This window comes from Barbus barbus, assembly GCF_936440315.1.
Source record: "Barbus barbus genome assembly, chromosome: 41".
Classification (NCBI taxonomy): Eukaryota; Metazoa; Chordata; class Actinopteri; order Cypriniformes; family Cyprinidae; genus Barbus; species Barbus barbus.
Window position 1 is genome coordinate 24,249,262 of NC_136719.1, and position 24,736 is coordinate 24,273,997.

At 35.7% G+C, this 24,736-nt stretch overlaps 1 protein-coding gene across 2 annotated transcripts; it reads right to left on the minus strand.

The window, feature by feature from the left end:
* Positions 1-10,354: 10,354 nt before the first annotated feature.
* On the minus strand, positions 10,355-17,842 carry LOC306860123 (peptidase inhibitor 16-like). Of its 2 annotated transcripts, XM_079401665.1 has the most exons (7): positions 17,556-17,842; positions 17,158-17,420; positions 14,774-14,922; positions 14,592-14,667; positions 14,393-14,502; positions 13,117-13,208; positions 10,355-13,008 (listed from the first exon to the last, which is right to left on the minus strand). In XM_079401665.1, exons 2-7 carry the CDS (start codon positions 17,311-17,313, stop codon positions 12,767-12,769), a joined length of 825 nt encoding a protein of 274 aa, XP_079257791.1. In that variant the 5' UTR covers positions 17,314-17,420; positions 17,556-17,842; the 3' UTR covers positions 10,355-12,766. The 2 variants fall into 2 exon arrangements, with proteins under 2 accessions (XP_079257791.1, XP_079257792.1); XM_079401666.1 differs by lacking the exon at positions 17,556-17,842 and having other exon boundaries at positions 17,158-17,456.
* Positions 17,843-24,736: the final 6,894 nt, after the last annotated feature.

The window sequence follows — 24,736 nt, forward strand, 5'->3', positions numbered from 1 at the left end:
TTTTTTTCAAATAAAAGATCAAAAGGATTAACAATACAGATTAATTTTCACAGCCTTCTTTGATCATATTTACCGAGGGTGCCGATATTTTTGGCCATGACTAATATATATATATATATATATATATATATACATATATATATATACAGTATATGAATGAATGTATGTATGTATATGTATGTGTGTGTGTTTATGTATGTATATATATATATACACATATGTGTGTGTGATTGTGTGTGTGTATGTGTATATATGCATATATATATATATATATATATATATATACATACACACATACATACACATACAGTCATGCAGTGAATATATATGTATAGATACAGTGCTGCTTGAAATTTTGTGATCCCTTTAGAATTTTCTATATTTCTGCATAAATATGACCCAGAACATCATATAAGTCCTGAAAGAGAAAGAAAAATATTTTCTTTGTGATTTATTTATTGAGAAAAAATATCCATATATGTACTTTGTATATTAATATAAATATAAATAAATATTGTCGAAATATCATATTAATTAGAAAGAAGAAAAAGAGTCAAACATACAAATGACTTGCAAGAAAACTTTGGTTCTTTTTTCAGGTTTGAAAAAAGAACCTGAACCCCCCCCCAAAAAGCAGATCACCGACTGTAACGAGCAGCACAACAGCCGTGAATCACAGGAATATTATACAGGACTGTGTAGTGCCTCATCCAGGGGCGGATCTACCGGGGTGGCACTAAGTAAAGCATTGCTACTCCTATAGCCCAGTGTAAAATATAAATGTAAGTTTTATATATGATGACCCCAATAAAAAATTTCAAGGTGCCAGATTACATTATAATATAATATATTGCTATAAGACATATTTGTTTCATTTGTCTTTTTCAGGATATTTATTATAAAAATTCTAGACACTTATTTACTATTGTGGCATGAATAATAAAACAAACACGTAAACTGCAAGCATATAGGCTAATTGTAGAAATACATGAGAAAAAATTAAAAGAGCCTAGAGATAAAGGTTTCAGATAAAGTTTTGAGCTGCATATCATATCTTCACATTCATTTGAAATTGACACCCTATGAAATGTGATCCGAAATTATGATCTGAATCAAATGATTCACGAACCCAAGTCCCAATCTGAATAAGTGATTCATGAACCATTATTCAGATCTGAATCAAAAGATTCACGATACGAGCCCCGAAGTCCCGATCTGAATTAAAAGATGTGTGAACCTGCTGTGAAGTTCAGATCTAACAGTGCTTTGAATTTCAGTTCTGGATGAAAAGATTTGCGATACGTGCTCAGAAGTTCCGATTTAAATCAAATGATTCACGATACGTGCTTTGAATTTCAGATCTGGATCAACAGATTTGTGAACCTGCTCCAAAGTTTCGATTTGAATCAAATGATTCACAATATGCGCTTCGAAGTCTGGATCTAAACCAAAAGATTTGCGAATCTGCTCTGAAGTTTCGATCTAAATCAATGATTCGCGAACCCGATCCGAAGTTCCGATCCCAATCATATTATTCGCAATACGAGCTTTGACAATCCAATCAGAATCAAAGGATTTACAAACCCTCTCCAAAATTCCTATCTAAATCAAATGATTCATGAATCTGCTCTGAAGTTCCGATCTAAATCAAATGGTTCACTATACAAAGATTCGCGAACCCACACCGAAGTTCTGAAATCAAGTGATTTGAGCAAAGTCCCATTAAGGCAAGCCATGTCACTCCGTGGCCATCTTTGAAACGTCTCTCAGGTATGTAAGTGCAACATCAAATTCTCCAAAACTTTTCATCAAGCTTACGATTAAAATTTCATATTTGAAATCACCAATGAAATCAGACATCAACTGTCTCATAAAAGTTGTTTATTTTGCTCAAATAGCATTAAAAAAAGCTTATTTCTCAGGCTAGATCAGCCAGTGCGCATGCGCAGTCCTAGGCGCACGTCTCAGAACACTGACTGTTTCTATAGCAACCGGGACTTTTAACTGCAGCTGCAGTGATGCGCTGAATTAACCAGTTAGGGATAGGCTCTTTTGCTCAGAAGGCGGGGCTTCCTTCGATAAAGCGGCCATATTGAGCTCTGACACGTCTTGGGCATTCTATAGTCTTTGATTTGCAATATACGCTTCGAAGTTCTGATCTAAATCAAATGATTTGTGATACAGGCTTTGAAGTCCTGATCTGGGATTTCAAAGAAGGAATGCTATTTCACACGCTTCGAAACAGTAGCTAAATCATTTTGCGCGAATCATTTTGTTTTGAGAAGCCTACGTGTTTTAAAAAAATCATTACAAGTGATGTTGAAATTCGAAAATGTCTCTTTTGAACTGGTTTTGCTGGTGAATCGCTTGAAATGGATGATGGAAGTCACGGGTTTGAGTTTGAAGCAATCAGAGCAGTTCCAGAGTAAATGATTCACTCCAATGAATCGGTTTCCGTTTTTCGCTTCTTCAGTCATGTTTATACTACAAGGTCAGTACTACTACTGGCTTAGCTCGCTAGTTTGATGAGATTAATTGAAATAAGCAAGGAAAAAGTATTATGTTGTTTACAAATAAAACATCCATATTTCCATTCCGAAGATAACGTTGAAACATCCAACACAAATCTATGCAAATATTCAGGTGAGGTAACCGGTTTTCTGATAACTTGCAAAACACTCCATTAATATTACGAGCACTGCACCTCAAAACACATGTTCGATGGAAACATTGTGCATTATGATCGAGTTTGTAGCTTAATTAAGTATATCTGAAATAGTTTGACCTCTGCAATTCAGTTAAGTTAATAGAGGTTTCTATGCATACATTTCAATATGTTTCTATCATTAACTCGGCACATCCAGGCTTTATGTGTGATGCATCTTCAGTCAATATGTTTGACAATATATTTGATGCACACAGTCTTGTCTCAACCAGTAGCCTACAATCTGTAAAGAAACGAGCTCATTGCTGGAGTTTGAAGGCATATTTATGATGCTGGATTTAAAGTTCATTCTATGCAGAAATGACCAGAGGAAGAACTAGCAGGTGGTTTTTATGACTGCATAAATTGTTTGTATCTGTTGTCGCTGTACGGTGTAATGGCTTTCCACTAAAGTGCTGTTAACATTTGTCTTGAGGAGCGCCAGAGCTCTTGATTTAATATCTGTGTGGATTTTCAGCCCTGGAGATCCTTAGCATTCATAGTCTGAGGAAGACTCTCTCCGCTGGGGATCAAGTTGTTTATTTCTTAAAGAAGATGCGGGACTTGGAGATCTCGATCATTTTACGACTGTAAAGATTTTTGACTAAAACAAAAACATACACAGCCTGTGCAAATGAAGTACTTGCTGCAAGGAATACTATTTCAATGCACACACACACACACACACACACACACACACACACACACACACAAAGATTAAAATGTATTATGAATATTAGATGACGTCATACAGATATAATATAATATAATTTAACATTATATAATGTAATATAATAATAGCATTACTTAAATTTTTTTATTTTATCATTTTAATATAATATAATAATTATAATAATATAATATAATATTTAATAAAATATAATGATAATTTTCTATGTATAATATAATAATATATGATATGACATAATTTACATGAATTTAGTTTAATATAATGATAAAATGCAAATACATATCAAAAAGTAAAACTATTATAGAACAGGTTGTTATTATATTAAAACATTTAAAATTAATTAATTAAATGTAACAATATCACATAGAATGGAATAGAATAATAATACAAAAAAAAATCTAAATAGAAACTGAAAAATAATGTAATTGCCTGGAAACTTTGGTTCTTTTTCACCTTTGCCTTTTTGGTTAAAGAAAAGGAGCACGATTTTGATCTACATGAAACAGACATAAATGAATAATTAAACAGAAATGAACAGGTTATTTGCTTGCATACATACACACGAACTGCTTAACATATAATATAACTAATAGATGATTTCATGATGACAAATCAGAGACCTGAGACCGTGAATCTGTATATCTCTTCATGTCTTTGTTCTCTAGTTCTCTGGCGTGTTTTAGTGTGAGTATTAATTCCAGTGAAGTTTATTTCCTGTCTTTGGTGATAATGAGTAAAGAGATTAATAAAAAAAACATTATTTAACACACACAGGGTCTGTCGTGCGTCATTAGAGGACACACAAACTCTTCCCAATGTCAGCCGAGGGCAAAATCAGTGAGCAGCGGATCTGAGCCAGCATTTCAATTCCAGAGTCACATTGTCTTCAATAAAAGCTATTAGCATCACAGACCTTTACAACACTGTGAACTGAAGCTCTCAAAGACAAAAATCTCTTTTTGTCTCAGATTAGTAATGATGTTGTTCAGTGTAAAATCTTCAGACGTTCTTGAATTTGTAGGGCATATATATACATATATACAGTGTCATGAAAAGGTTTTTGCCCCCTTCCTGTTTTCTTTTATTTTTTGCATATTTGTCACATTTAAAAGATTCAGATCATCAAGCAAATTTTAATATTACACAAAGATGATGCAAGTAAATACAAAATGTATTTTTTAAATGATGAATTCATTAAGGGTTAAAAGCTGTCCAAACCTACGTTAAATCATGAAATTTATTATTTTAGAAAGCTGTTAAATGTCACTAGCCAAACCCAAGCCTGATTACTGCCAGACCTGTTGAATCAAGATCTCACTTAAATAGAACCTGTCTTACAAAGTGAAGCACGCTTAAAGAGCAACACATCATGCCACGATCTAAAGAAATTCAAGAACAGATGAGAAACAAAATATCTGACATACATCAGTATGGAAAGGGTTATAAAGCCATTTCTAAGGCTTTGAGACTCCAGCGAACCACGGTCAGAGCCATTATCCACAAATGGAGAAAACATGGAACAGTGGTGAACCTTCTTAGGAGTGGCCAGCCTACCAAAACTACTCCAAGAGCGCAATGACGACTCATCCAGGAGGTCATAAAAGAACCCAGAACAACTTCTAAAGAACTGCAAGCCTCACTTGCCTCAATTAAGGTCAGTGTTCATGATTCAACAATAAGAAAGAGACTGGGCAAAAACGGCATCCATGGGAGAGTTCCAAGGCAAAAGCCACTGCTGACCAAAAAGAACACAAAAGCTTGTCTCACAGTTACCAAAAAAATATTTTGATTATCCCCAAGAGTCTTGGACAAATATTCTGTGGACTGATGCGACCAAAGTTTAACTTTTTGGAATGTGTGTGTCCCGTTACATCTGGCGTAAAACCACAGCATTTCATAAAAAGACCATCATACCAACAATCACACATGGTGGTGGTAGTGGGATGGTCTGGGGCTGCTTTACAGCTTCAGGACTTGGACGACTTGCCATAATTGATGGAACCGTGAATTCTGCACTCTATCAGAAGATCTTGAAGGAGAATGTCCAGCCATCAGTTCGTGACCTCAAGCTCAAGTGCACTTGGGTTATGCAGCAGGACAATGATCCCAAACACACCAGCAAGTCCACCTCTGAATGGCTCAAGAAAAACAAAATTAAGGTTTTGGCGTGACCAAGTCAAGTCCGGACTTAAATTCGATTGAGATGCTGTGGCATGACCTTAAACAGTCCTTTCATGCTCGAAAACCCTCCAATGTGGATGAATTAAAACAATTCTGCAAAGAAGAGTGGGCCAAAATTCATCCACAGTGATGTGAAAGACTCATTGCCAGTTATCGCAAATGCTTGATTGCAGTTGTTGCTGCAAAGGGTGGCGCAACCAGTTATTAGATTTAGGGGGCAATTACTTTTTCCCGTAGTGCCAGGTAGGTTTGGACAGCTTTTTTCCCTTAATAAATGAAATCAACAAATATAATATATTATTTCAAAAAGTCGGCCTCATAAAGGACACATTATTCCAGTCATGGGTAGAATAGACTTCAGCTTTATGAAAACAGAGTGACCTTTCAGTGGTTTTATTATTATCTTATCTTTGAATGTCCAGAAATCATCTGAGCACTGGCGGTAAAGATCACTGAACTGGATATTTCTCAGTGGCTGATTTGCAGGTTTGATGAATTCTCTGTCTTCATTCTCTGTGTGTAATCCAGCACCGGAGCGATGGGATGCTCCTCAGATGTGTGGGTGTTTGTCAAGCAGGCTTCGGCCGCTCATGACGGATGTGTTGGTTTGCAGGATGAGGTAAAGCTCTCTAGCCCGCTGGAACACAATAATCCTGCAGTTTTAGACCAAGGCTTCAACATGATGAGGGCCATCAATCCGAACATCAGCCCTGCAGAGACCTGCGGAGACACCACTGCATCAAACACTGAGACCATGGGAACGTGTGAGAGACAGCCAAAGATGTGAGTGAGTGTGTTTTCTTAAACTTATAAGGGAAAAATATTAATAATAAGAACAGAAGCTTGTCAGTAAAAAGTTGTAAGCCATGAACCAAACCCATCAGCCCTGAGATAAATTCACAAGTGAACCTCAAAGTTTAGGAAAGTTTAAATAAGTAAACTAATAAATAAAAAGCTATAACAAACAAATAAACCATCTTAATAACCCCCCCACCCCCCGATAGTTGATTGATAAGGCTGTCTTACCTTAGACCCACCCTGAGTGAGCTGACAGCTGTCCTCCTCCGGTGCAGGGGAAGACAAGATGTCTCAGATTAAGCGATTGAAGTGCTCCGTTGTTGAAAGTAATAGTGAATAAAGCAGTCATCATGACATCTGAGCCACTGAAGACGCAGAAGATTAACGTTACTTTCGCTTTGAAGGGAAGGCGCCGATCCCGATCTGCCTAAATGCGTCTATATTCGCACGAATCATTCATGATCCAGCTTTATCTACAGAAGAAGTGAGTATAAGGGTTTTTATGAATCTTTGCAAATCGCCTTTCTTAATAATATGCTAGTTAGCCAGTTTCGTGGCTGAAGTTTAGTATGCTCCATAGATATATATACCTAGATGCCTCATTATGGACTGTTTCTATGGGCCGCGATACATAAGCCTTCCGCCATTTTTGGAACGGTCTGCGAATCTTTGAGCGCATTGACTGTGTGCGTCTACAACAGCAAGATATACGCTTGTATATCTTTGAATATTCATTGATTATTATGGTGAATGCGAGATGGCTGAAGCGTCAATGTATCTGGAGCGGTCGAAAAGGGAATCTACACATATCTATGGTCTGCTTGTCACTCCACGGAAGAGAGGGGGCGGAGTCAGCAGAGCTCATTAGGATTTAAAGGAACATGGACTAGATCAGCGTGCTGAAAACAGAGCTGATTTTGATAGGGTAAAGAAGGTGTTTTTTACACTACCATTGAGAAATTTTAACCAAAGTATGTAACAGACCTTTCATTAAGACCCTAAAGAATCAAATCAAGAAGGCACGACATGACCCCTGTTTGCTTTTACAATTAAGCTTGTTTGTTATGTTCTGCGTCAGAAAGCCGAGGTGCTTTGAGCTGAGTGAATGTCACTCTCGGGACAGATTAACATGACACACGATGAGCAGAAAGTTCAAGTGCTGTTTGCTTTGGTGAGTGAATATCCCATCTGGTGGATCTGACACTGCCGCACAGATGAACTGTGAGATGTTGACATTTGCTTTGTGCTTTATGTAAATGTTAATCAGTCCTGCTGAACAGTGTTGATATTATGAGGAGATTCTAGTGCTGGAGTATTTGGACAAATGTTTTAATCCTATTACGCTGAATGAATAGAAATGAATCATTTTTGAGGCCCTTGATTTGAACACGTCAATGCAGCATCTTCAGATTTGCATTTATATTTTTTATTTATTTGTTAGTGTTGGGCTGCAGTGTTAGTATCATTAAGAGAGTAATGTTTTTGTATGTTTAGTTTTTATGTGTGTTTTTATGTCTGTATATATTTTTTTATAGTTAGTGTATATTCAGTTTTTATTCATTTTTATTTCAGGTTTAGTTTTAGTTATTTTGAATGAGATGTTGTCTTGGCAATTGGCTGAAATAAAAAGTTTTTTTTTGTTTGTTTGTTTCATTTTAATTTTATTTTAGTTTACATTTATTATATTTCAGTAATTATTTTATTTTATTTATTTTTTAATGGTTATAATTTCAGTTTCAGGTAGCTATAACAATCCTGGTGGGCTGTGTGTGTGTATGTACAGTATCTCAGAGAAGTGAGTACACCCCTCACATTTTTGTAAATATTTTATTATATCTTTTCATGTGACAACACTGAAGAAATGACACTTTGCTACAATGTAAAGTAGTGAGTGTACAGCTTGTATAACAGTGTAAATGAGCTGTTCCCTCAAAATAACTCAACACACAGCCATTAATGAGTCGTCCCAGAAGGAAGCCTCTTCTAAAGATGATGCACAAGAAAGCCCACAAACAGTTTACTGAAGATAAGCAGACTAAGGGCATGGATTACTGGAACCATGTCCTGTGGTCTGATGACACCAAGATAAACTTATTTGGTTCAGATGGTGTCAAGCCTGTGTGGCGGCAACCAGGTGAGGAGTACAAAGACAAGTGTGTCTTGCCTACAGTCAAGCATGGTGGTGGAAGTGTCATGGTCTGGGGCTGCATGAGTGCTGCCGGCACTGGGGAGCTACAGTTCATTGAGGGAACCATGAATGCCAACATGTACTGTGACATACTGAAACAGAGACTGGGCCGCAGGGCAGTATTCCAACATGATAACGACCCCAAACACACCTCCAAGACGACCACTGCCTTGCTAAAGAAGCTGAGGGTAAAGGTGATGGACTGGCCAAGCATGTCTCCAGACCTAAACCCATCTGTGGGGCATCCTCAAATGGAAGGTGGAGGAGCGCAAGGTCTCTAACATCCACCAGCTCCGTGATGTCATCATGGAGGAGTGGAAGAGGACTCCAGTGGCAACCTGTGAAGCTCTGGTGAACTCCATGCCCAAGAGGGTTTAGACAGTGCTGGAAAATAATGGTGGCCACACAAAATATTGACACTTTGGGCCCAATTTGGACATTTTCACTTAGGGGTGTACTCACTTTTGTGGCCAGCAGTTTAGACATTAATGGCTGTGTGTTGAGTTATTTTGAGGGGACAGCAAATTTACACTGTTATAAAAGCTGTACACTCACTACTTTACATTGTAGCAAAGTTTAATTTCTTCAGTGTCACATTAAAAGATATAATAAAATATTTACAAAAACGTGAGGGGTGTACTCACTTCTGTGAAATACTGTATATAATATAATATAATATAATATATGCAAACAAGCAAGCAAATCATTAAAAATATTTGACAAATAAATAAAAAATCTATATTATAAATAGTAAAAGTATTAATAAAATAAAGCATTTTTAATTTATATGTTGCTCACAAAATTAATAAGGAGAAAAAAATCTATCATTAATAAAATATCTGCTTTTTGTCATACATTTGTGTAGTTACAGCATCTACCATCCAAAACTAGATGTTAACCAGATAAATCTTCACACCCCCTTAAGTTAATGCTGTTGAATTAATAATTGTATTAATTCTCATAACATAAGGTTGACAGTTGTATTAAATGTGTTGTGATGTATTTAATGTTGAAACAGAAAGCCGAGGTACACTTGATTTCTCCAGCACTCCCACAGGTCTTCCTTCCTGAAATACAATAGCAGTTATTATGCATTCTAAACTATAAAGATAATACTTTATAAAAGATAAAGTAGATTACTACACACCATTATTTGAGTGCTTGTTTCTGCTTCTGTTGAATTATATTTTTAGTCTTCTTTTTTTAGTTGTTACCAGTGCATTTTCCTGAAAATAGCAATCACACACAAAAAAATGCCTATTTCCACACATTAATGTCACACTACTGAATATACAGTAAATGCTGGTTTACAGTGCTGTGAAAAAAAAAAAAAAGAAATCCTGATTTATTCTATTTTTGAGTATCCAGCACGAAATATTATCCGATATTCCTAAGAAAATTAACATAAAACAAAGGCAGTACAGTTATCATTAATGAACTGTATTTTGTGTTTATTCAGGTTGTCTGTTTCATGCACTTTTTTTGAAGATCTGAACCAATTTAAGTCAAGTCACCGTTATTTATATAGTGCTTTATACAATACAGATGGTTTCAAAGTTGCTTTACAGTGATAAAAAGTCAAACAATGATGCAAACAGAATTCACTTCTGCTGTGAAGCAGCTCTAAACAGTAAAAAGTGTCATTGTTCAGTTGAAATTAGTGTAGACTGTATAAAAATCATCAAATTTGAAATTATTGTATTTGATGATTTTTAAATGAACTGCGTCTACACTGATTTCAACTGAACAATGACACTGAACAGGTGAAGATTTCAGATGCAAAAACTTCTTAGTCTGTCTGATTAAATTTATTAAATTTATTTCAGCGTGAACTGCAGTTATATTGTCTCTGTACTTTATTATACTGCAAATCTACAGTTGCACTTCATTGTACTTCAGTTTTACTGCTGTTGAACTTTAATGAACTGCAACTATATACTTCATTATACTGCAAATGTCCAGTTATACTTCAATGTACTGCAGTCATTTTTTGTAAGGGTGACCATACAAACAGTCACTTACATCGAGTCCATTAAAAACAGTGCATGTCAACAGTTTTACTGAATTACACTGCCATCTAGTGATGTCTGTTGTGTCCATCAGCTTTATAATCTGTGATTTATTATTGATGCACATGATCAATAACTATATCTTCCATCACAATTGCAAACAAGTGTGCATAGAAGTTCTCAGCAAAAATAAGGACAATATAGACATTAACCATAGCCTATATTTATGAAAATGACCAACATAGGTCATTTGAAAATTTTCTAAAGCATAAAACATAATCCAGTAAAACAAACAACAACAACAACAAAACATTCCAGTTCGTTCAGGTGTTTCCATCCCAGTTTTTACCATCACATTTATATGAAGAGTTTGTACTTGAACACAATATAAATGACTTTTAGCCTGCATATAAAAGATGTACATACAGATATGTCATGTTTGTGAACTTCACTGAGCGTATAGGCTACAGTATGTCTAATTATTCAATTGTTAACTACAACAAACGCTATACTGTAAATCTATAAAAAGCATGATTGTCAGGCAAAAAGCTTTATGCCTGCTGCATCAATATCATGAAAATAATCTGCTGTGAAATAATGATCCTTACTGTAAACTTGAGAAGACATTGAGATGAATAGATGATCAAAAACTGTCTACTTGCATGAGATTATCTTAAAACTTCAGAAAAAGGTTTTCTTTCACTATAGAGGCCTATAAAGCTGCAATAGAACGAGGTTTAATTCAAAGAAAACCATCTAATATTTTGCTTCAATTTTAACTTGTTAATGTGATGTATATTTGTCAGTCATAAATCAATGAAATATATAACAAAATGTTAAGATTTTCACACTCCAAAATTGTGGCATGGTTTGTAATTATATATTTGCATCATTTTTTTATTTATTTTAATAATAATATTTTCCAAATACATTTATTTAAATTGTTTAAAATTAGCTTAAATCTGTTTATTGTGAAAACAATTACATTTATACAGTTAAAAGGTATGAACGTAGTTCTAGTATGGAATAATTAGTTCAAATTGGATTGGATTTATTGATGATAGATATATAAACCTGGTTATTGTGTATTTAAAACAGAATATGACAAATATGCATCACATTAAGTTTTTCATTTATGTTAAATCTGTAGTTTATGTTAAAGCTAATCCAAATGCAAATTTAATACAGCCCAATTTTTTATATATATGTCTAATTCAAATGCATAAAATCCTAAATTTAGGTTTATTTTTTTATTGTGTTTTCGTCCATGTTTTATAGTGGATAATAAAGCCATCGCAGCCTTAATTCAAGTCTTTGGCCATAATGAGTCAGAAGTTTTATAAAAGACTCAAATTTACATCGTATGTCACTATAAGACATGCACAAATCCTACCAGTGTCAAGATATGAGATAAATGATGTTTGCGAAAAAAAAAGTGTTTATACTCATTTGGCCTAATCCACAAAAAGCTGTTTATTTATCTGTTAAGCCTCCCTGAGACCCGTGTAGACGTCAAAGAAAGTGTCAGAAATTAGGGCTCAGGGAAGAGCGCTTCTGAAAGTGTCATGTTGGGACACTTTTTTTTTTTTAAGTTAAAAGCTGTGTGGTTGTAAGAAACAAATCCATCAATTTAAACGCCACTTTTGGCCAAAATACAAGTCCATAATAACCTTTCCTCCAGTGAAAAAGTTCACCCCCTGTTGTCTCTCACATCCAAATCCACACAGATATTTGTTTAGGACTGTTTTAGTCTGTTTTGACCTGTAAACAGTTTAAAAATCTGTGCACATTTCTCTACCAGTTCAAACAAGAAGACTGGAGAAAGCAATATTATGGATTATGGACTCATATTTTATCTGGAAGCACTGGTTGGAAGTTAAAATGTGTTAATGATGGATTTGTTTCTTACAATCACACAGCTTTTGGCTTCACAAGATGTTAATTAATGGTCTGGAGTGGTGTGGATTACTTGTGGATTATTTATTAGCTGACGGCACCCATTCACTGCAGAGGATCCACTGGTGAGTAAGTGATGGAATGCTAAATTTCTCCTAAATCTGTTGAAGAAACAAACTCATCTACATTTTGGATGGACTTAGAGAGAATACATTTTCAGCAAATTTTAATTTTTAGGTCAATTTTTCCTTAAAAGGAATGTTTTTGCCTCTCATCAGGTTCTCATCCACTTCAAACCTTCACAAAACAAGAGCCGCCAGCAGCCAGACCAGCATCACCAGAGAAGTGGAGACGCTTTCCATCTTGGATCCATGGCTCAGTTCACTTCCCGCGCCTCTCTCAATTTTAACATGTACTTGAGTTGTCTCTTCAGGAGCAGCGACGGGCTCTGTCGTCATTCGTGGATGCTCAGGTAAGACAGTCGGAGCTTCGGTGTCGTCTGTCTCAGGCTTCTCAGACGAAATAAAGAGATTCTCAGCCACTGCGAGGAAGAGAGAGGTTTCAGAGAAGGTTTACAATAAAAATAATCATAGTGTAGTTTTTCATTTTATCTCATGTTGGATCTCAATTGATAAAGTCTTAGCATTACCGCACATGTTGCCGTCACACAATGGTAGATTATCTGGACACTTTGAGCATGGCTCTCCAGACTTGTATGGCTTTTGTCCCTCACAATTTCCTCTGTAATGAAGGAAAAAGTATTTTGATAAGTGTTTCTCAATTATCAAGCCGCAAGATGGCTTAAATATAGGACAAAATAAGATATTAAATATGCTTATAGCTAAAAATCAAGATGAAAAATGACATTATATTTATTATTGTGTTACTTCAATTCATTTTTATTTAGAAACCAGGGTTCTCACATTTTAGAAATCCTGAATATAATGAACAATTTTTAAAAGTGAGATTTCAAAAGTTTGGAAAAACATGGAAATTTCTATTAAGAATATGCATTTTTAAGTTATGTCAAGCTCTAAATTAAAATAATGGAATTTTATTTTGCTGAGACATTGGCGTTTGTGAGTTAAAATATTGTTTAAAGCCTCACATAAGCACATCACATAACAAAAAACAAGTAGAAAAAGCCATATAAATTAATTACTGAACCCTAACGAACATTCAGTTCTTGAATCTTCCGAAATGTAATTATTTAGATTTTTTATCAATTTCATATTTATTTTATTATTAAATGTATTTTAAGAATTAATTTGGGTTTAATATATTTTTTAAAATAATTATTATGATTACATAATATTTATTTTTAACGTAATTTATTTTTTAGTGCTGGGCAATGATTAATCGCGATTAATCGCATGCAAAATAAAAGTTTTTGTGTACATAATATATGTGTGTGTGCTGTATATATTTATTGCATTTATGCATGTATATATTTAAGAAAAATATGTTGTGTTTATATATTAAATATATTTATATATAACATAAATTCAATTCAAAATATATACTGTACGTGTATGTCTTTATATATACATAATAAATATAAACAGTACACACACATATGTCATATAAACAAAAAACTTGCGATTAATCGTGATTAATCGTTTCCCAGCGCTATTATTTTTATTTAATTATTTCAATATATTGTCACTCCTATAGTTTCTGTAAATAAAAAAAAGTTTGACAACAAGCAGTTAATCCCAAATGTCTTGAATAACGGGGGATCTTGGAGTCGAAAAGGTTGAGACACTGCTTTAGATTGTTTTAAAGATATATTTCATTATTTGCTAATCCAGTAGATTATTGCATATAACACAATAAATACTGTCCAGGTTGTGTTATAGAGTGCTGTAGAACACGTTCTAGAACACTGAGGCAACGTTCAGTGTGGGCTTTTCTAATGCACTTACGAAGGGTAGTAATCACAGACGAAAAGAGTGACCTTCTCAAAATCTAGAACCTCCAGAGTGTCACAGAAATGAGTAGCACAGCCGATTCTATTGCTGTCTGCCCAGACCATCTGTACAACAACAGAGAAGCACATCATCACATCTGCGTATTCATGCTGTGAAACCATTCACACACACACCAAACGGAAACAGTGTTCACCTGAGTGTAATGGCCACATATTTTGTCTTCAGGACAGTTATTCGTTTCAAAGTCATAATCCACATGCTCTCCAAACCTGTGTGTGCAAAGAAATGAGTTGCAGATCTGCTTATAGATAATATTTCTGCATATGACAGATTTTTTATTTCTCATTTATGTTTTAGTGAAGGTATTTGTCATACCATTCCAGCATTGCCTTGGTTGCATTAAATGCTCCAATGCGTACAGAGAGGTTTTCTCCCATACTGAGCTCCTCTAGTTGAGGGTTGCGATTCCAGATGCATTTTGTAGCGTATGCTTCTGCCCCCAGACGCAGTGTCTCGTCCCACACCTCAAACGACACAAACAGGTTTGATGTTATTTGACATTAGTTATTTTTACTCTTAACTTTTAATTAAACCATTTAGAAGATTTTATTTTATTTACATAAATCAGTCAATCTTGCAAGTGAATCTTGCAACACTTGGTCATATTTCACCCTAATATTCAAAGACAAAAAATGTATTTTACATATTTAATAAAATATTTTTTGAAATCGTAAATAAAACAAGGGTTATATGTTTTATGAAAATAAATAAAATTGTAGTCTTTCTATTTTTAAATCGAATGTAAATTGTAGTTATTGTGTTTAGGTAAAATGATAATTTTAAGTAATATTTAATTAAATAATTAATAACATAATATTTCACATGAGTATTAGATCATTAAACTATAATGCAAACAAAAAGTCATGTTTTCATTTCCATGCTGTAAAGAAATTATCATTTTAATACTAAATTATTTCTATATTTTTTGGTAGTGTTTGCTTTAGTTCCTTTAATTTTTGAAGGAATTAATGAATAAACAAGCTTTGTTTTCTTGCAAAATAACTTTACATTTGCATTAAAATATAATGCAAGCAAAAAGTAATGTTCTCAGTACCACATTGCAAAAAATAATACATTTTTATAGTTTTGTTTGTTGTACTGCCTTTAATTTAAGCTGGAATAAAGAAACAAAACATAAATAAGCAAGCTTTTTTTAAATCTTCATGCAAGACATGTTGTTTGTGCAATCCACCCCACTGTTGTGTAAATGCAAGTGAACAAAATATGTTTCACAAGAGGCTATTCCACTTTAAATCTTCCCATATTGTGCTGTGAATTTCTCCCACAATACAAACACGAGGCCGTAAGCCCGGACGACCACATGGGGCTTTATTAAAACACTCACACTCCGGTTTCATATAACATTCACATTCCTCAGCATGTCTCACACACATGTTGCGCAACAGTATCATTGCATCTAAACGCCCACACACACTCCATCCAGTCAAAATCAAGCCGCTTCATGATTTCTGTTCGAAAAGTCCCTCTTTATCAGATAAAGAAGGGTCTCATGCATTATAATTGTGCTGCTGTGATTCTTGCATTCACATGGGAAAGAGGTGTTTCACACAGCAACAATGCTTAAAGAGACAGTTCACCCTCAAATTATTCCAAACCTGTATGAATTTCTTTCTTCTGCTGAACAAAAAATAGAAGATATTTTGAAGAATGTTGATAACTAAACAGTTTCTGGTCCCCATTGACTTCCATTGACTTTTTTTTCCCATGCTATAGAATTCAATGGCTACCAGCAACTGTTTGGCAACATTCTTCAAAACATCTTATTTTGTGTTCAGCAGAAAAAAGAAAGTTTGGAACAACTTGAGGGTGAGTAGATGACACAATTTTCATTTTTGAGTGAACTGTCCCTTTAAAGGAGACTAGATAATGAGCAAGAAGTTTTTATTTGGTAAACTATAATCATGATTACAGGCAGTATTACTTTGATTCCCTTGTGTTTCAAAAGGGATTGCGCCATGAATATGCATGATGACTCAATTACCACGGATAGTAATGTGATAATTATTGTTTACAGCAGTAATGAGACATATGATGTAATTCCAGTGATTGATGGCAGATGATAATTCACATGCAACACAAACACTGAGCTCAAAACATTAACAGCCCCCGTGAGATGAGAGATCAGACACAGACTTCACCAACATGGATGGGAAAGATGGTTTCTATATATCATGTAATATTCAAAAGTTTGGAAGGTTTTTTTTTTGTTTTACAAACTAATGCATTTATTCAGCAAGGATGCATTAAACTGATCAAAAGTGTCAGTAAAGACATGATGTTACAAAAGATTTCTGTTTCAAATAAATTCTTCTTCTGAACTTTCTACTTATCAAAGAATCCTAAAAAAGCATAACAGTTTCCACAAAATCTATGAAGGTTCACCTGAAGTCAAATGTTTGAATTTTGAAGAATATCCAATGCTGTCAAGCTCCAAAACAGACGCAAAAAACTCAAAAGATTCAGCAACATTAATTTCATTTTAAGTTCCACAGAAGAAAGAAAGTCTTACCAGCGTGGAGTGACATGAGTGCCCTTAAATAATGACAACATTTGCATTTTTGCATACACTTTTCCTTTAACTAAGACGTCTTATTCAGTAGCTCATGTACAGTACCAGTCTAAATTACACCAGAAATCTAAAGAATGAGGGTATTTCTCCAGTCAGGTGCATCTCTTACCATTTTCTGCATGAAGGCAGCACTGGGCTGAACCTTAGAGCGAAGCTCATTGTGCAAGTCAATGATAGTTGATTTCTCTTGCTCAGTCAGCTGACCGGCGGCTGAACACAGAATGACCCAGAGCCTGGCGCTCCAGAGAGCCACGTTCCAAAGCATGCTGCCTCTCTTCCCTGAGTACCTAAACAAGCTGTTGGCAGTCGGATGAAACCTCTTGGCTGCTCTCAGGTCTGTCACTCGCTGTCCTTAACATCTTCAGTGTCTCTCTGAGAGGGAGAGAAAGTTAGTACAGGACACACTCTGCACTCCCACCCCCTCAACCCTGTATTTAAGCCGCCCATGGTCGTATTACACATCTCACACACACACATAAACTTACTCATATTACTTGTTTTCCTTACCTCACCAGAAATCTTCACATAACTCATTGCTAGCCATCTGACAAGTCAAGCAAGGATCTCTAAAACGCCAAAGATTTCTGATAAGATTGTGTTTTAGTCATTCGGCGTGTCATACCAATTCTGCTTCAGGAATGCCTGAGATAACAGGGATCTGATTTGATCTGTTTGTATTGTCCATGCAGATCCTGGTCTCATTTCCTCAGTGCCAGGCTCTGGTGTCTCCGGCTGGGATTCACCCTTATATTCAGCCCATGCACACTACAGAGGGTCCCTCCCTGCTGCTGGTTACACAAATCCAGCTCTGGTTTACTGTAAGTACCGCCCGTGGAATTCTTTACCGCCTTTCTGGCTTAGAGGATTATTTGATTGGAAGGATAAGGTCTGAATTATTGAAAATTATAAAAAATTATTTGCTGCTTTGGTTGCCCTACATCTCAAGTCACAATATTCCAAGCTTTTTCTGAAGAAAATATGAAGGACAATTATTTAGATTAGAATGAGAGTGGTGTTTTTTCTTGTGCAAAAATCGTCAGTACTAGAATCCTGTGGGTGGTTGCTAGTGGATTCCTACGTGATTTCTGGGGTGTTGCTAAGGTGCCATGGTGTTCTGGGTGGTTGCCAGGGAGTTGCTATGTGGTTGTTAGGGTGTTCAGGATGATTGCTAGGGGGCTGTTACTGTGTTCTGGGTAGCTGTTGGGGTGTTGCTACAGTATGTTGTTGCTACAGTGTTGTGGTTGTTGCTTGGGACTTGCTGTGTGGTTTTAGGGTGTACTGGATTATTGCTAGGGGGCAGTTACTGTGTTCTGAGTTGTTGCTGGAGTTTTGCTACAGTAGGATGTTGCTAGGGTGTTGTGAATGGTTGCTAGTGAGTTTCTGTGTGGTTGCCAGGGTGTTCTGGATAATGGCTAGGGGGCCGTTACTCTGTTCTGTGTGGTTGCTGGGGTGTTGCTACAGTAAGTTGTTGCTAGGGTGTTGTGGATGGTTGCTAGGGTGCATTGGATGATTGCTAGGAGGCTGTTACTGTGTTTTGGGTGGTTGTCGGGGTGTTGTTTGGGTGTTGTGGGTGGTTCCTAGGGTGTTCTGGATGATTGCTAGGGGGCTGTTACGGTGTTCTGGGTTGTTGCTACAGTAGGATGTTGCTAGGGGTTTCCATGGGGTTGCTGTGTGGTTGCTAGGGTGTTCTGGATAATTGCTAGGGGGCTGTTACTGTGTTCTGGGTGGTTGCTGTGGAGTTGCTACAGTAGGTTGTTGCTAGAATGATGTGGGTGGTTGCCAGGGAGTTGCCATGTGTTCTGGGGGATTACTAGATGGCTTATGAGGTCCTCTGCTGGTTGCTGCAGTGTTGATTGGGCGTTTCTAGGATGTTGGGGTGTTGCTATGGTGTTCTCGGTGGTTTCCAGGTAGTTGCTCTGTGGTTGGTTGGTAGGGTGTTCTGGGAGGTCGCTATATGATTTATGCCATGTTCCGAGTTGTTGCTATGCTGTTGCTGTGTTGTTGCTAGGGTGTTGTTGGTGATTGCTAGGGACTTACTGTGTGGTTTTTAGGGTGTACTGGATGATGTCTAGGGGGCTGTTACTGTGTTCTGGGTCGCTACTGGGGTATTGCTACAGTAGGTTGTTGCTAGGATGTTGTGGGTGGTTGTTATGGAGTTGCTATGTGGTTGCTAGGGTGTATTGGTAGATTGCTAGGGGGCTATTACTGTGTTCTGTCACTTAGACAGCCATCGGGAAAGACCACTGGAACCAATTGAGCCCTTACAATCTGACTTTGCTGCAGTTGGAATTGAACTGCTGGTTCGTTTGGCCAGAGGAGAACTGCCCCCCGACTGAGCCTGGTTTCTCCCAAGGTTTTTTCTCCATTCTGTCACCAATGAAGTTTTGGTTCCTTGCTGCTGTCGCCTCTGGCTTGCTTAGTTGTGGACACTTCATTTCCAGCGATATCGTCGACCTGATTGCAAAGACACTATTTAAACTGAACTGAGCTGGATGATGACATCACTGAATTCAATAATGAAATGCCTTTAACTGAAAATCTTTTTTTTAATCTTTTTATTTTACATTATTAACACACTATTTTCCTTTTTTGATATTGTGCAGTTGCTTTGTCACAATTTACATTGTTAAAAGCGCTATATAAATAAAGGTGACTTGACTTGACTTCTGGGTTGTTGCTAGGGTATTGCTACAGTAGGATGTTGCTAGGGTGTTCTAGAAGTTGCCAGGTAGTTGTTGTATGGTTGCTAGGGTGTTCTGGATGATTGCTAAGGGGATGTTACTGTGTTCTGGGTGGTTGCTGTGGTGTTGCTAAAGTAGGTCATTGTGGCTGGTTGCTGGAGTGTTGCTTGGGCGTCTCTATGATGTTGGGGTGTTGCTGTGGAGTTCTCCGTTTCCAGGTAGTTGCTTTGTGGTTGGTTGGTAGGGTGTTCTAGGAGGTTGCTATATGATTTCTGACATGCTCCGAGTTGTTGCTATGCTGTTGCTGTGTTGTTGCTAGGGTGTTCTAAGTGATTGCTATGGGATTGTTGGGTGGTTTATAGAGTATCCGGGGTGGTTGCCAGTGAGTTGCTATGTGGTCGCTAGGTGGTACCTTCAGTAGGCGGGTGCTGCAATGTTCTGGATGATTCTTAGACTGTTGCTGGGGTGTTGCTAGGTGATTTTTAGGGTGTTCTGGATAGTTCTTAGGCCATTGCTAAGCTGTTCCTAGGTTGTTCTAAGTGGTTGCTAGGTGGTTACTAGGGTGCTGTGTATGGTTGCTAAGGTGCTCTTGGTAGGGTGTTCTAAGTGATTGCTACGGGATTGTTGGGTGGTTTCTAGAGTATTCTAACTGGTGGTTGCAAGGGAGTTACTATGTGGTCACTACTGTCAACAACAAAGTTTGTTAAGAGAAGCTTTTGTGATAAATCCTTAATTCGCAAAAATTAAAAAATAAAATATGCTCACTTGAGTTGTTTTTTTTTTTTCTTGTGCCCAAAAAGGGTTAATGTGAATAATGGGAGATGGAAAAGCATTTGGCTAATAAATTCCTCCATGCATATCAAAAAAGTCATGCGGCATAACTTGACTAACCAGCGGACCAATCTTGTTGCACAGCATCTGAAATGTTTTGGTCATTCTAAAATGCCTGAGTAAAGTCAGTTGTCAAAGTGTAATTGGCTCCCAGAACTGTCTTACACGACTGTGTTCCTGAACAGCAGGCATCCACCTCCAAAAGCAATGACCGCATTCATGGTTTCATCTGCTCGTTCTGTGTCACAAGTAATTTATAATATATGAAAATTGTTATGTTCAGTGGCTTCTCTCACTTTTCATAGTGATATTTAGTGCCAGTATATCAGGAAGTGATGATTTTGTGTCTCTTAGACTCGTCGGATGAAAACGGTGCTTATTTGCAAATGCTTTATGCAATATTCTTGCACACAAGTTAAATTCACAACTTTGGATGGAAACCTGTCTAATGACACATAGATGTACATCTTTTATTTTTCTTTGAGTGACTGGCATCTACATGTCAGGGAACTAATTTTCACATACATGTCAGTCTCGTGTACGATTATATAATGTGTGAATGAGCCAACAGATTGTGTCTAAACTAAAAATCCTTCTTTTATCAGTAATAATTCACTTGTGTGTGGCTCTCCAGTGATCCATTCACGTGAGTTGTAGTATAAAGTTTGTATTACTGGTTTTGAAGTGGTGTTGAACTGCTTTATTTCTCTCTCCTGTAGGGTGTTGTTCAAGGCGTGGACACTTTCGCTGTTCAGATTGTGATTTCCAGCAGCCAGATGTACAGGCATAGTAACTCCAGACTCCAAACATCATAACACTGCACATGTGTGCGGCTCCCAGCCAATGACGTGCTCCAGCACTGTTCAAAAATGCACCAAAAATCCCCCTGTTTTCATCTGTTTGGCTTCTGATACTGTTCTGTGTTTTAAAAATAATTTCACTTGTCATTCAACTCTTAAGTTACAATAATGTTACAGTATATATATATATATCATATTATCATATTATGACTTATGCAATGGTGGGTGAGAGATGCTTAGAGATGAGAAAACAAACAGTTAATCTGAGCAAAACTCGTCCAAACCTGCTTTGTGTTTCCCAGATGTATATCACTCTTCCATATGTTTGCTCATCCATTCAAGCTTTTCCAGTCTCAAGTGAATCTTGAGAGACCCTGAGATCATGTGTGGAATGGATTAATGCATTTAATGTTCAAGGGAGTAGAAGTTTATATATCAGTTGCTTGCAAAAAGAAAAGGGTGAATTAATTTTGAATAAAATAATATTATATGTAATTACAAAAATAATTATTAATCATTTAAAATAATTAGATCAAATATAAAAATGAAGAATATAATTAGAATAGTAATTTGATTAACGATTTTAAGTTGTGTTATACTTACATTTTATATTATTTTAATCTCTCTATATATAATATATAATATGATAAAATAATAAAAACAGTATTTTCATATATGTGTGTATGCATATAGATAAAATACTAATAAATAATATACATATTAAGTAATATATGTAGTTTATTTATTTATATTATACTGATATCACTGGTTTTATTTACACTATTTATTCTATTTATGAAAAGCAATTGAATTTTTATATATATTATAAATGTTCCGGTTAAATTGGAATATGATATAAAATTATATTTTTCATATAATATATTTACAATTATATTCACCGTGCTATATTCACTTTCATAACGTGACATTTGCATTATTTTATTTTACCATTATTTAAAAATCATTAATATTTTAGCCTACTTTTAAAAAGTCCAAAAAAGGAGAAAAAAAGTAAGGCAATTATCATTTAAACTTGAATTTTTCTAATACTTTCTAGTGTTATTTAAAAAACGTACAAACAAACAAACAGTTTTTCTAGTATTTTCTGTTCTTTCAAATCAAACTAGAAACGTTCCCCTAATAGCAGAATCCCCCAGACATGAATAAAATGTGATTTGATTACTAAACCACGTCAGAACAAGACGTCTTTACATGAAAGTGATTCTCATGGGTGGAGAGCATTTTTCCCAGCATCCCTCACTTGTGAATCACATATTACATAAGTATGTCTTTAAACGACTTCACAAATGTTAGGTGATGTCATGCACTAATGTACATTTCATCTCAAATGACTTCACAGGTCATTGCCTGATGTTAAAAATGTCCCTCTAACAATATTTAACACGTTCTAGTGTATTAACATTCAAACTGTGTTACAGAGCTATTGTTACTGTGAATCTGGGAATGTTTGTCATCGCCGCTGACCCTGCCTTTGCTGTAAGTGTAGAAACGTCCGAGAGCATTTCCAGATGTGTTGGGAGGGGCGATGCACGTCTCTCTGGGATCTTATACACCGGGGCCTCTGTGATTTCAGCAGCTGCCCGTTCTGCCCGCTGGAATATCCCACCCTTCAGCAGCCTGTAGTTCAGTTTTACTTCATAACAGAATGTCCTGATGAAGAATAGAATTGGTTCGAAAGATCTGATCAAAACAACATTTTGATGTAATGTTTGGGTTAGTTATGTCATACGCCTGAAATGTTGTGGGTTTTTTAGTTTTTTCTTTAGTTGTTAAAAACTGGTGTGACCTACAGTACAAAGACTGTTTCACACTTTAAATTATATTCCAGTGTTTTCGATTTTAAATATCCAATATATATTCTATGGTAAAATATATTTCTGTTTTATTTTATTTTAAATGGCAAAACAGTTAAAAAATGAGAATGTGAAGTATGCAATTTTTGTCAAATTTTCCAGTTAAATTATCCAAAATATTTTGAAACATTTGGAATTAACATTGCACTAAGACATTAAATCTGAATTAATTCAAGTGTATTTTCTAAAAATGTATAAACAAGTTATAAAAATGCATTTCATAATATTCAGAAGTGTTGCTTCTCAAGTACATTTATCTTGTTTTTATTCATTTATTTGTTTGTTTATTTATTTATTAATTTATAACTGAAAACTTTGTTTATAGTTGATCATTTCATCGGTGTAATTTAAGACACTTTTCCACCGTATGCAATGAAAATGAAACATTTTAAAGTGCTACTTAAGTGTCTAAATACATTAAAGTTGTGTCAGCATATTGTAAAATATTCTCATGATAATTGTTCATCTAAAGAGTTGTCTATTGTCTAAACTGAATAATAATTGTGACAAAATATTTTTGTAATGTCATATAAAATATTTATGATATATATTTGCAATTTTACTGTATGTGACATTTTTATTAAATTATTTACATCTCTATAAATGATTAATATTTTAGAACTAAGAGCCTACTTTAGAAATATTTGAAGTTTAGGTCAAAATAGATTTAGGTAAAAAAAAACAAAAAAAACTCTGCAGCCAGTGATCTCCACTGGAAATGTCTAATCTAATATTTTTGAAACAATGATTTAAGGAGATATTCTTCATGCTGCTTTAATCTTGTTCTTTTATTTCTTCTCCTCTAGATGTCCCTGTTGGGCTCATGGACTAAAAGGACTTGATGGCTTTAATCCAAGATCTTTCCCATCCGCCTCAATGGCAGTTGATTCAGGAACTCCATGAATATTTGATCTGAAATCTGTCATCTTTTTTTTGCTTGAATCATAAGAGGGGGTGATGTTTAAAGAAGCTGGTGCATTTTTAATGTATCTGGTTCTCCTTTAAATGTGAATAATTAGAAACCCTCTCTGATGAATCTGAATCTTTTTGATATTTGTGACTATATTTGTGCTTCGGCTTTAGCTGAATGACATTAATAAGCTACAGGTGAATATATTAAGTTCATGTTGATGAAACTCTAGAAAACACAGCTGTAGCAGGCGGTGGGGATTAAGCCACAGTTGGTAAAAGTGGATTAAGAGAAGTTAATTGGGGCTAATCTTTGCCCTTGAAAGTGTAAGAGAAGAGTGTTGGGGTTAATCATGTTAGGACCGTTCTGACAAGAGATGTGCTCAATGAAGACACAGCAAAACAGTCCATCACAACTCACTGAACTGTACTTCCTTTCCTGATAGCAAACTCAATCCAAACACACCAGCAGTACATTTTTAAACAGGATTTTATTTGTGGTTTGTGAATCATATTCATATTTTTATACCACAGGACAGTCTTTTCAAGTCATGTCAGCATATTTTATGTCATTAATAATGTTTTCCATATGA